The sequence below is a fragment of the Miniopterus schreibersii genome (genome assembly GCF_964146895.1).
Source record: "Miniopterus schreibersii genome assembly, chromosome: 22".
Taxonomy (NCBI): domain Eukaryota; kingdom Metazoa; phylum Chordata; class Mammalia; order Chiroptera; family Miniopteridae; genus Miniopterus; species Miniopterus schreibersii.
This window is the reverse complement of record NC_138124.1, coordinates 15,318,121-15,331,443: the sequence shown is the minus strand read 5'-3', so window position 1 is coordinate 15,331,443 and position 13,323 is coordinate 15,318,121. Positions and strand designations below refer to the sequence as shown.

Sequence of the window (13,323 nt, the reverse complement as noted above, 5' to 3'; positions counted from 1 at the left end):
GACCCAGTAGATATAAATCCATGACATGCTACCCCTGCCACGGGCCTTTCTGGGAAAGGCGGCTGGTTTATTCTAGTTGATGTGATATGATAGAGGCACCTTGGTACCCAAACCGCGCAGCAGGGGTGAGAACGGGACCAGAGCACCCGTGCGTCTGGACCAAGCTGAGATCTAACTGTTCCTTCCCGTAAATCTGCTGCGTTCTCAACCGAAAAGACCTCGGGTAACTAAACTGCAGACTCTCAAATCGTGCTACCCAGGGCAGCATCTGAGGGGTTGTTCCCCGACATATGTCGTCAATTTGGCTCAAATAAATTCTTATTTAAAAAAAAACACAAAAACACAAAAAACAACAGCAATGTACCCGGGATTTAAAACTCGCCATTTCGTCACCATCGTGGAAATAATTGTTTCAGGCAAAAATCATCAGCCGATGAGAGAACTGGCTGGTGGAGGTTTCACGAGGGAGAGGACAGTTACCCAGCCTCAAAGAATCTGCCCGTGAGATAGTCACGGATTTCAGAGGGAACCCAGCAGGCACCGTCGTAATCAAGGAATCACAGTGAACAGCACCAGTGATGGACAAAGGGACACATGACGCACTGAGGGCACAGCATCTCTTCTGTGGTGTGCCTGCCGAAAATGCGTAACCCGAACCTACCGTGGCAAAACGGCAGATACACCTAAAACAAAGGAAATCCTACAAAATAACTTGGGTGGCTGTGGCCCCAGCTAACACCTGGCTGCGAGAGAGTCTGAGCCGGAACTACCGAGCCAAGCAGCTGCCCAGCTCCCGACCCACAGAATTTGGGGGGGGGGGGGGCAACTTGTCCTGCAACAAATGTAACACAATGCTCTCCACTTCTGTACACATTGTGAATTCTCCACAATAAAATGTTTCAAAATCACAAGCCAGCTAATTACAGAGGATCCGTTGAACAGAATTCCTTTATTCTGGTCGGAACAGACAAGAGGTTAGAATGACAGAGAGGAAGGAAGAGCTTACAAAAACTCACTGCTTTCTGTATGCCTCCCTGTCTCTTAGGAAAAGGTTATCGTACGTTACCTCAGGGAATCCTATTTTAAATACCTATCGGGCAGAAAGTATTATTCCTATTTTGCAGAATAAGAAAATCTAGAAAAGCGATGCTCGGAGAAATTACCGAGTGGCTCAAGCTACTCAGTGGTAGAGGCAGGACCCAGGGAGACTTTTCCTTCCACAGCATCTCAAAGCCCTTCTGGCCTTATAATTTCTCCGCCTAGCCCTTTGGGGACCAAAGCTGCCAAGGTCCAAATCTATACGTTCTGTGCATCAAGAGCATCTTCCATCTCTTGCAAAACGACTCCCTTTTTCCCACCGACAAATGCAGCGTCATTTCGCGCCACCGCGGACGCTAAGCAACCAGGCTTTGCTGCGGGAAGGCAACGCGACCGGCACGCAGAGCTGCGGCTCGCATCCCACATCTCTGCGCAGCTCTGGATGGGGCTGCTCTTCGGGAACTATTACTCCAGTGGACAGCGGGCCAGACTCTCCAAAATCTCCACTCCTCTTGTTTCCAAAGCTGAATGGGCAGGTGCAGGGTTATCCAAACCAGCAGAACGATACACTGTCTCCTTCCATGTTCCCAAGGGTGCAACTGTGCAACTGAGTATCGTATCATCATTTAAGTCACCCAAATGAACTCCCAGATACAGTGTTACAAAGAAAGCCCTAATAGACTTTTTTTTTTCCCCCCAGTGTTTTAAATACTCCTTTTCTAACAACAAAACTAGACGTTCCATTTCACGTAATGATAATCTTTTAGGCATTTGAACAGACTGTCTTATGTTCGCAATTGAAACAAATTTTCACGGCTACCCTCATTTTGCAAACAAGACGCTGGGGCCCAGAGAGCTTATGTGACTTGCCAAAGGCCCAAAGGCAGGGAGCGGCAGGGCTGGGACTCGGACCACACGCCTGGCTTGATTCCGTCGGGTTAGGGTGGCAAATGAGAACATGCCATTTTCCCATATCTGGGCCAAAAAGACCCACTGAAGGGCGGAGACGGACGCGGACGACACATCCAGGACGCTCAGGAGTTTCGTGGGGAGGGCAGGGGGTACGGGTGGCCGAGATGTCCATACCGCGGGAGGAAAAGGAACTAGGGACTCTGGAGCTAACTTCCAGGACATATTTCTCAGGCTTAAAATAGGCGTGACCTTAGAATTGTCCTGAGAAAAGGCAGAGCAAATGAAGTCACATATAAACTGTTTGTCCTCAAGAGCATTACTATTGGGCACAGAGCACAGCTCTGGGTTAAGGGACACTGACTGATTAGCTGACACTGCTCCGCTCCTCGGGCTGAGAAGCTTTTCTACGGGTCACACTTGAAGGTCTATTAAAGTCACTACGTATTTTCTCAAAAACTGACCTCGCCCGGCCGGCGTGACTCAGCGGTTGAGCATCGAGCTAGGATCCAGGAGGTCGAGGTTCGATTCCCGGTCAGGGCACATGCCCGGGTTGCAGGCTCCTCGATCCCCAGCAGGGGGTGTGCTGAAGGCAGCCGATCCATGACTCTCATCATTGATGTTTCTCTCTCTCTCCCCCTCCCTTCCTCTCTGAAATCAATAAAAATATATTCTTTAAAAAAAAAAGAAAAGAAAATTTACCTCAAATTACTATGCCATACAGTGGATTTATTGGCTCATGTAAATGCAAAGCCCAGAGCGTGATCTCGTGAGCTTCACACGAGATTCAACAGGACTAGTAACTGGACCAGAGGCATTTCCCACCCTGCCCGACTTAGGCCTGGGTTATGGAGTTGCTACTGAGCCAATAACAGGGGCAAGTAAGATGTCAGGGACCAAACTTCACAGATGCTACCGTGGGAGAGGGGAAGCGGGTCAGGAGAGTTACAAATGTTCCCAAAGAGGTGTGGCCGAGAAGCCTGGCTGTGCAGGCCCAGCTCCCTGGAGCACACAGACGATCTTATTTCCCAGACAGCAGTGATGTTAGGCGTGGCCAAGCCAAGTGACCAATGGAACAGACTGACATGACCGCTTCCAGGTCTGGCCCCTCAAAGCCTCTCACCCACGACCCTTCATGCTCTTTCCCCTTCTGCAGGCTCATCTGTGCACGGTGACCTTGGACAAGACATGCACGGTGACCTTGGACAAGACATGCACCGTGACCTTGGACAAGACATGCACTGTGGCCGTGGGAGCCATGTGCTGAAGACGGCAGAGCCACCAGCTAGAAGGAGCCCGAGTCCCTAAGTGTCCACTTTGAGAAGAATCCTCCACTGAGCGGGGACACTCATCTCAAACTTTACATGGCTGAGAAACTCTTACCAAGGCTGAGACTTTTGTATCCTTTCGGGTTTGTTACAACAGTCAGCCTATCCTCACAGGAGAAGGAACTGACTCAGAACCATACCTGGCAGGCGGAAAGCATCCAGCACGTGATCCTTTTATTGTTACATCCACCTTAGCTGATTTCTAGGTTAGTGACCCATGTTTTAGTAGGTTACAGTATAACAAGCCAGAGGAAAATAAGTGTCTAGAGCTGATCCTAGAAAAGCATGTTTGTCCCACACAACCCGACGCTCGGCAGGGCACTGTCCAATGCAGACGCCCTTTCATCTGTAAGGAAAGGTAACCCATCTCCGCAGACTCCTTCCACGCTTAGCAAGGACGAGCTGAATCAGCCACCAGCACACTCCTCGGGTCCCCAGCATATCCATGCTCTATTGGTATCACTTCTCCTTCAACACCCTGGGGCCTCAGGGCCACAGGGAAACACTGTCCCAGAGCACTACACAGGGACCTCACCATGCGTGACCTTCATAGTTGGAGCCCTGTGCCTTACCTTAATCTTTTATTTTTATTGGAATGAATTCCACAAACACAAAAATCTCAGGGCATTTGTTCCAGACATAAACTACTTCCTCCAACAGCTACCTACTTCCTTCTCCAAGCTCTACCTTCGCCAAGGTTCTTTAACTAATCCTGCTGACTCAGTTGGGAGAAATTCTCAGCAGCGTGTGCTTGTGAGGAAACTGCCCAGTCAGAAGTCCAGAGGGCACCCAGTCCCTGATGGGTGGGTGCTTGAGGTGTTCAGTGTGTCAGGCATGGGCCAAAGCTGGACAGGAGCTGGAGCCACATCAGGCTGGGATCTGCAAGCCAGGGCAAGGAGTCTGGACTTGGCAGTGGGGAGCTACAGAGGGCTCTGGGCAGAAGACGGCATGACTGGGTTTGCATTGGGTCACTCTGCTCCCCGTCTCTGAGGCTCTGCTTGTAGAGCAGCAGATCTGGGCCTCTCTGCATGTGAGGACTGACTGCCTGGGAACTAAAGAAACAAAATCTGAAGATACGTTCTTCAGAACAGCAGCTCAGGGGGTGGGGCAGAAATTCCAGACATTGTCGTCATGAGGGAGAAAGCATCTGGCTGCACAGGTGTAGAGAAGGCTAAGGACACTGGGGAGAGTGGCACGGCCCTCACGCCACCATTTAGAAACTGCTCACTCCAGTCCGGTCGGCATGGCTCAGCAGTGGAACATCAGCCTATGAATCGGGAGATTGCGGTTCGATTCCCAGTCAGGGCACAGGCCCGGGGTGCAGGCTCCTCGATCCCCAGCAGGGGGCGAGCAGGAGGCAGCTGATCAGTGACTCATCATTGATGTTTCTCTCTCTCTCCCTCTCCCTTCCTCTCTCTGAAATCAATAAAGACATATGTTTAAAAAAAGAAAAGAAAAGAAACTGCTCACTCAAAGCAACCTGGAGGGGAGGAGCCTGCCTGCAACTCCAACTGACCAGCGCCTGCATCCTGGGAGGACAGGTTCGGGTCACTTAGCCCTGGCCAGAGAGACCCCCTCCAGCCAGCCTGCAGGAGTTGCCCCAGCAGTAACCAGACTCTCCCCACAGCAAAGCCAGCCCTAGAAACAGCTGAACCTAAACCCAAACCATGTGATTACCCAAGAGAGTCCCTGTGGGAGCTGAAGCTGTCCTACATGGCAGAAATATCCTTGGCCTCTCGAGACAAACACAGGCTTTTGGCACCAAGAACCGCCTTTTGGTTTACAGGCAGGCGAAGCAGTACACCCCTGTTTGTTTTTCCATCACCAGTATATTTAGCCGCACTGAAAGGGTTATAACTGAGCTTCCCTCTCCGACGAGCCGGTGGTGAGAAAACAATTCTGATTAGTAAGCAAAAAAGGCAAAAAAAGAAAAAAAAGCAGGGCGTCTGTCACTTCTAGGGCCCCTTCCCGCACCGTCTTGCATATGCTCATGTCACATGCCAGGAACCGGGGCTCTCAGGCAAGTTGCATGATTTGCCTCAGCTCACATTTAAACGATGCCAAGGCCTGGATTTGAACCCAAGTCTTCTGACTCTAACTCCCCTTCCCTCTTTGTACCACAGATTTCTGAACGGGCCCTGGAGAATCAGGGGGCAGGGAGACACTCACAATCAGAGGCAAGCCTACCGCCTAATGAGTGCATCCCCCGAAAAGAAGGCTGATCTTACATCTGCACGTTACTCACAAAAGCCAAGCGCAGCTCCCCGCCCACAGTGAGCACCCACAAGCTGTCCACTTTAAGGCTTTGTACACTTTTCTAACTGCATTTTTATTTCAGTAAAAAATGTTTGCAGCCCTGGCCGGTGTGGCTCAGCGGTTAGAGCATCAGCCCGCAGACTGAAGGGTGTCAGGTTCGATTCCGGCCAAGGGCACGCACCTCGGTTGCAGGCTCAATCTCCAGCCCCGGTCGGAGTGCGTGAGCAGGAGGCAACCCATCGATGTGTCTCTCTCACATCGATGCTTCTCTCTCTCTCTCTCTCTCTCTCTCTCCCTCCCTCTCTCTCTCCTTTCCCTTCTCTCTGAAAAGCAATGGGAAAAATATCCTCGGGTGAGGGTTTTAAAAAAAATGTTTTCAGTAAACAGCAATGAGAATAGGACTTTTTTCCCCCCATTTTTTTTTTTTTTTAACATATCTTTATTGATTTCAGAGAGAGGAAAGGAGGGGGGAGAGAGAGAGATAGAAACACCAATGATGAGAGAGTCATTGATCGGCTGCCCAGCCCGCAAACCGGGCATGTGCCCTGACCGGGAATCGAACCCCGATCGCCTGGATCCTAGGTCGATGCTCAACCGCTGAGCCACGCCCGGCTGGGCGAGAATAGGACTTTAAAGTGTACGTAATTTATATCCTCAGCAAGGTAAGGGAGTTTGTTGCCACCAAAAAAACACGAACAGGCCGTCATGAAGAAAACAGACCATCAATCTTGAGCACAAAACCTCTCCAGCTTTAAAACTCAGTGGGTTAGAGAGCTGAGCAGACCTTGAGGGATGAACCAGGGAGCTGGAAGACTGCGCTGAAAACTGCGCCCTGGCTGGTGCAGAGAAGGGAAGCGAGAGGACAGCGAAGGGACATGGGGGAGAGACCAAGAAATGCCCAAACCCTGTCATTTGGAGGGAGCTGCAGAAGACAGAAAATGAAGAAATGGAAGAGCGACATTTGAGGAAACAGCAGCTAAGTGTTTCCTAGAACTAAACAACAAAACTATTTTAAAAAATCATTTTGAATGGCAGTTATTTAAAGCAATCTACACAGCGGGAGGCAACACACCACCATGTGATGGGAAGCTCTCCCCCAAGTACGCCACTCAAGTAACTATGCAATTTAAATGATTCTGCTTCTTTTCGGTAGTTTTCACGTTTTCGACAACAAGCGTTACTGTTATAATGACGATAAGGAAAGTTTACTTTTATGAAATGGTTCCAGAGCCAGGAGACCAGAGAGGCGTTTTAAAGAAACCTCTCACCCCCCTCCTCTGGCGTCTGCACTCGGCTATTACAGGGAACCTGTTTCTGGAAGTGGTCACTACAGACTCGGGCAAGTCACTGGATCCCCTTAAATTTCTGCTCCTTTCGGTCTCCAAAAGGGAAAATAAAATCTGTCCTTTTTACCTCGAAGGCGTTTGGGGAACATTAAATGAGATGATGTATAAAAACAGCACTTGGGCCTGGCCAGTGTGGCTCAGCGGTTGAGCATCAACCTATGAACCAGGAGGTCAGGGTTCGATTACCGGTCAGGGAACATGCAGGGGTTGCAGGCTCCTCCATCCCCAGCAGGGGGCGTACAGGAGGCAGCCGATCAATGACTCATGGATTTTTCTCTCTCTCTCCCTGTCCCTTCCTCTTTCTGAAATCAATAAAAACATATTTAAATAATGATAATAATAATATTCCATAGTCATCTTCACTTGTGTCATGGTTTTTTTTTTTTTTTTTTTAAAGCCAGGTAGGTGTGCTTAATGTACAAGCATTAGGCAGATGCGTAGAGCACCTTGGATTAATTAATAGTCTATAACCATTGCTGGTGCGCAACTTCGAAGAACCTATAGAAAGAACCCAACTTCTGATCATGAGAAAAAAAGGTGGAGTTTTCCCGTGATGTGCGGGAGGGGCGGGGAAAATCTCTTCACCTACGTTTCGCAATACTGAAGCCTTCTCACTTGCATAGGGGCAAAGCATTATGACTCCTGATAGAGATTTAACAGAGAAAGCGAACCAGACTATCGCTCTCAACCTTGGGAGGTCCAGCAGTCCTCAGTGAAAAACAGAAGCAGGTTAGGTTTGTAAATGACAGTGAGAGCGATGATCTTCCACCGACTGCCTGTGGCCATTCAGACCTTTTGTCTTCCCTCATTTAGTAAAACATAAACAAGGCGTAAATTCCAGCTGTACTATCACAGATCCGAGAACTGGAAAACTGCTCCTGTGCTCCCTACTGAATATGCTTTCTCTTTTTAAAAAAAATGGTCGTCCTAAAAAAATAAATAAACACCAAAAAACAACTCAGCAAAGATTAAGCTCCAGAAACTTTGACAAAAACGTAGCCAAGGCAATAGGCGCTGGAGAAGACATGCAATTAAAAAAAACAAAGTCACAATGTGTCTCACTAGTAAGAGCGCTTAATAAAAAAGTAACTTTGTTCTGGTCAATGTTTCAAACCCTGCGTTCCTGGTCTACTTTGTAATTACATGCACTTTAAATGCATGTTTGCTAAGAACGCGAACCTCAAACACACGTGCAATGAAGCAAAGCTGATGTGGCCGCAGATGACATGTTAATGGTCCCCAAGCAAAAGGAAAACCCAGCGGGACGGCGGGGTGCGCCCGCTGGCTGCGCGGGGCCGGCTCCCTCCCCGCCCTTCCCGCCACCAAAAGAGCAAAGTCCACGCTGAGTTAAGGGGGGGAAGGGGGCGTCCCGCTCCCTGGGAGGGACCTGACTCAAGCGCCTTCCCGAAGTTCACAGAGGACCCCGAGGCTCGGGATGTCGGATGGGTCCCGAACACTGTCGCCGCGGCTCGGAAGGACGCGTCCTTAACCAAACGGCACCATCAGAACCCGGGACCCTGTGGGTCCTCCCCGCACTGCCCCGCAGGACGCCCATCAAAGGCACCCCAAGCTGGGGCCCGGGCACCCCTGGGAAGTTCCCGCCCGGCCCGTGCCCCTACCTCCTGGAGCTGTGCCCCGACGGCGCCGCCGATCATGGCCAGGCGGCGGGGGTCCGGGAGGGGCGCGGCGCCCGGCGCGTCCTCGGCCTCCCTGCCGCCCGGGTACACGGTCCTGCTCTCGGAGATGTGGATGCTCGGGGCGCAGCCCATGCTGGCGGCGGGCGGACACGCTGGCGGGCGGCCGTTATCCGGTCAGCAAACGGTCAGCAAACGGCCCGCCCGGCGCCTCGCGGCCGCCGGGAGCGCGGTGGCATCGCCGCCTGGGCGCGCGGCGGGGCGCGGGGGAGGCGCGGCTGGGGCGCCCCGCCGACCATGCCCTTCCCCGGGCGGTGCCGCCGCCTTACATCGCCCGCTCGGGCCGCGCTTCCGGGGACTTCGGGGAGGAGACCTGCGCGCTCCCAGCCCCGGTCCCAGCCGCGCTCCAGCCGCCGGGCCACCGGCCCCAAGGACCGCCCCTGGCTGGACGCTCGCGCCCGGTGAGAGGCGGGGATCGCGGGTCCGCAGCCCGGGCCGCGCCGTCGGGGACCGCAGAGGCGGCCGCGCTCTGGGAGCCTGGGCGGCCGGGCTGTGGCTAGGGTTTGAAGGCCGCGCGCCACGCCCCGCGCCAGCCGGAGCCTCCTGTGGCCCGGGTCCCGGGGGGCACCTGGGGCGCCGCCCCCGCCCCCCCCCCCGCGCCGCCGCACTGGGCATGCGCGGCCCCGAGAGGCGGGGCGCCCGGCCGCAGCCCGTGGCAGGGACCAGACGCGCCCAAGGACGGGCCCGCGCGCGGCGAGGGTGGTGACCTCGGGCCGCCAAAACCCTGATTGTAACCGGGAAATGGTCCGTCCCTCTGACTCCAAATCGTTCCCCTGAGTTTTACAAAACAGCCCCTCCCGTTTCCCGTCGCCCAGACCTAAAAGAAGCCTGAATTCTCCTCTTAAGATGGATTTGAGGAGCGCCCGGGGCTCCCGCATTCTGGGCGCCTTCCCCACGCACAACCTCCCCTTACTCAGAACTCTGGTGGCCGGAGCCTGGCACACCGACTTCGGACCAGGGGCAAGACGAGCGGGCTTCACATCCCAGCTCTGTAGCTTAGCAGCTGCGTGACTTCCATTGGGGTCAAAGAGGCCGGTGGGAGGACCCCCCTTTGGGGTGGCGGTGAGAGGGCCATGAGGGTGCCCTGCGCACCACCCCTGGAGCCAACCTGGAGCACGAGCCTGGCCGCACCTGCAATGCTTAGCCGGGCCTCTGCTGTGCAGGGAGAGACCCGTGAAGACCCCAGACTGTACCTTCATTCACCCCTTGACCACCTTGCTGTGTGACCTTGGGCAAGTCACTTAACCTCTCTGTGCCTGGAGGGCCGCAACCCTAACGTCGCATCCCAGAGCGGCCCACCTCGGACCCACCCCCACTCCCGCCGCCCAGCCACCGGGGTCCACAGAGACCTCCACAGGGCCGGTCCCTTCCTTTCCCCTCCACGCCTTTCCTATCAGGCCCTGGAGAGGCTCAGGTGCCAGCCGCGCTCTGGCCTCCCGCCAGCTGCTGTAACGACCCAACCCAGGGGCGTGCTCGGGGCTGGAGTCCCCGCTGCAGCGCTGGCGCTGCGGCACAGCTGGGTGTCTGCTGGTGGCTCGGGCTCCAGGGACCCCTAAGAACCGCCGTGCCGGTGCCCCTCGAGCCTCAGTCTTGCAGCCGAGGTGCGAGGTGCGAGGTGCGAGGTGCGCGGGGGCGGTTTCCCCACAGGGGCGGGGCAGCCTGCGTGGTCCACCTCGGTTACCAGCGGGGCCGGCTCCCGCCCGGCCCCGGCCTGCCCAGAAGCCTGGCCTTGAGGAGTCCACTGACCTTGCCTCCCCTGCGGCTCCGCGCGGCTCCAACCCTCTGGGCCCTCCCCCCGCGGCGCCCCGGCCTCGCCTTGGAAATCCTTGAGCCCTGCGCCAATCTGGGGCGCGCGGCTGCTCGCCCCGCCCCCGCGCTGGCCACGCCCACACGCCGTGAACACCCGCTGGGCACCTCGTGGGCACCCCGAAGCTCTGCTGCACACGGAACGCAGCCCACTCCCCCCGTCCATTCCCGCTGGGCCTGGGAACCCCCCAAAACAGAGCGGCTTGACCCCCGCGCGGCTCGGAGCTGCAGCGGAGCGTTAGCTGCTTTCAGCGGGGGCTCGGGCCGGGTCGGCGGCGCTGGGAAGGGAGCAAACCTCCGCCCTCCCGCAGTGGCTCCCGCAGGCGCCTCAGCCCTCAGGGCGGCCTCCCAGCGCCCCGAGACTGGGAGATTCGGGCACCGCACAGCTCGGCTCACCTGTAAGCCCCAAACCTGGTCCCCCTCCACACCGCTCCCGCCTAAGCCGCCTGGCTCCCAGGGGTCTACCCAGGGGTCAGCACTCAAGGACTGGGCGCCTGGCACCCCGCTTCCTACCCCTCCCCGTGCCTTCCCCACTGAGCTGGGCTGGCAGCACCCGACAGTGGGAGAGCACCTGCGTCCCGGGGTCTGAAGCCCTGCTTTCCTCCTCGTGAATAAACCTAGGATTCACCATCTCCCTCCCTCCCAGGGATTAAGCGGCCTAACTGTGGTCAAAGGCCCAGAAATAACTACTGGGCCGCGCACCTTAGCTCCCCTCCCCCCGCCATTCCCCACCCCCTCCTCCAGGCTGGCCTCCGGGCTGCTGAGAACGGCGGGGAAGTGAAATCGCCACAGAGGAAATGAAAACATAGCGAGCCTGGCTGCGGGACTGAGAACCCCTGCCCCCCCCCCCCCCCCCGCCCTGGACAAGGGGGACCTAACCAGGCGCAGGTGCAAGGCCTCTGCTGACCACCTCCACAGTCAGGGGCCTCCTATCGCCACTGCTCTGGGCGCTCCGAGCCTCTGGTGAAGTGTTTTCAATGGCCCAGCCCTGCTCAGACGAGGGAGGCGCTGCGTGACCCCCTCAGGCCAGGACCCTAAGGAGAGGGCAGCGCCCCTGGGGCAGGTGGGAGGGGCGGGGAGCCGGTGGCAGCGCCGGCCTCAGCTGCGCACCCGCATTTCTCTCCTGCTTGGCTCCAGACCTTGGTACTTGTGGCTCACTTAGAGCCTGGGACTGACAAGCCAGTGTGGACCCCCTTCCTCAAAATGACCCTATTATCTGTAATCTCAGGCTCCCCCTGCTTCTGACAAACCGCTGAGGTCACATCGGCTGGATGGGCACAGCCAGGACCTCCCAGGTCCTCCAGCCCTCGGCCCTTCCCTTGGGCCTCCCCGGCCTACTGGGCCTCTCAGCCACTCAGCCTGTGGCCTCCAGCCAAATGCCACCTGAAAGAGCATCTGGCTTCTGGGGAGCAGGGGAGAAACACAGGGTCCCCTGGTCTCCTGGGAGGAAGACAGCAGCGTGTCAAGACAGCTCCGAGAAGGGACCTGTGGCCGCGATGACTCCTGCCAGCCCGACCGTTAGGCTCTCTGCTACACACTTATTCCTTACAACCGTCCCACGAAGTGGTTACTATACCCCCCACTCCTCTACCCCCGCCCCCATTTTACAGATGAACACACTGAGGTGTTCTGCAACCAGGGCTGATGCTGGGCTTTAATAAAGCCCAATACCCATCCCTTATAAAGACTCTTAAAAACAGAAGGGTGGTTCTTTAATACAATGAAACATATTTATTTCCTGCTTAGAGCTTTCTAGATATTTAAAAGGGAAGCCCTACAACACAACCCAGGGCTGGGACTCAGCAGGTCTACATCAAGGAGTTTCCCAAGGCCAAGAAGCACTTGATGGGAGCATAACTAATGGAACCGGAGATAAGATATAGGGCAGCCCCTGTCGCTGCTATGACCTGGGATGGTCTAGATGTTCTGAGGACAGTGAGACAGGACTGAGCAATTCAAGCACAGACAGTGGAACTGGAGATAAAACGTATCATTCTTGGCAAGTAACATAGTGTTGTATCCAAGACACTTGAAATCAACTCCAAAGTAATTGAGAGGAAAGATTTCTCTAAAGTACCCAGATTCAAAGTAAAAAAGTAACACTGTGGCCCTAGCTGGTTTGCTCGGTGGTTAGAGCATCGGCCTGCGAACTGAAGGGTCTCGGGTTTGATTCCCCGTCAAGGGCATGCACCTGGGTTGCAAGCCCGATCCCCGGCGCAGGTCGTCACCCGAGCAGAAGGCAACCGCTGGATGTGTCTCTCTCACATCAATGTTTCTCTCTGTTTCTCCCCCTCCCTCCCACTCTCTCTAAAAAAATCAGTAGAAAGAAACAGTTGAGGATTAGCAACAATAACAACAAAAAGTAGCGCCAGTCAGAAAAGCCAATGACAATAGTGACACCAAGTGCCAGGCACTGGGTTGGCCCTTATGTGGAAGCCAACTTCCCCAGCCGGGATCTCCGTGGTAGTCACAACTCACATTTTGCCAACTCTCCCCCCTCCACTAATGCAGCCCTCCAGCCTCCTGCAAAGCTTCGCCCGGAGTGTCTGCAGGTGGCTATGAGGTGACGGGGGAAGATCACCCCACCACCGCCCTATCACTGGGCTCCTGGCTCTGCTTCCTGGGGCCCTGGGGTCCTCAGGGTGCTGAAACTCCTCTGAGCTCTAGGCACAAGTGGAAAAGACGCTCTGACAGGGTGACCAACTGTGTCTCCGTTTGCCCAGGACTCTCCCGGTTTTAACACTGAAAGTCTTCACTCCTGGGCAAACCAGGCTGGTTGGTGACTCTGCACATCCTTCATGATCCGCCCCCACACCCACATGCACACACACGATGTCTTACAGGGTAAATATCTGGGCAAGGAGCCTTCCAGCTTCTGAACGTAGACTTTCTCTTGGGGACTCAGGCTCATGCCCACCTCTGGGCAGAATGGAGAGAGAACAGAGC

The 13,323-nt window shown here is 55.2% G+C and overlaps 1 protein-coding gene across 1 annotated transcript in view; it reads right to left on the bottom strand.

Annotated features, from left to right (window-relative positions):
* PDE8A (phosphodiesterase 8A) overlaps positions 1–8,713 on the bottom strand; it is a 37,817-nt gene extending 29,104 nt beyond the window's left edge. The window contains exon 1 of the mRNA XM_081124474.1: positions 8,497–8,713. Coding sequence (XP_080980600.1) covers positions 8,497–8,646 — 150 coding nt within the window. The 5' untranslated portion in view covers positions 8,647–8,713. The remainder of the gene's footprint in view (positions 1–8,496) is intronic.
* Between the last annotated feature and the right edge of the window lie 4,610 nt (positions 8,714–13,323).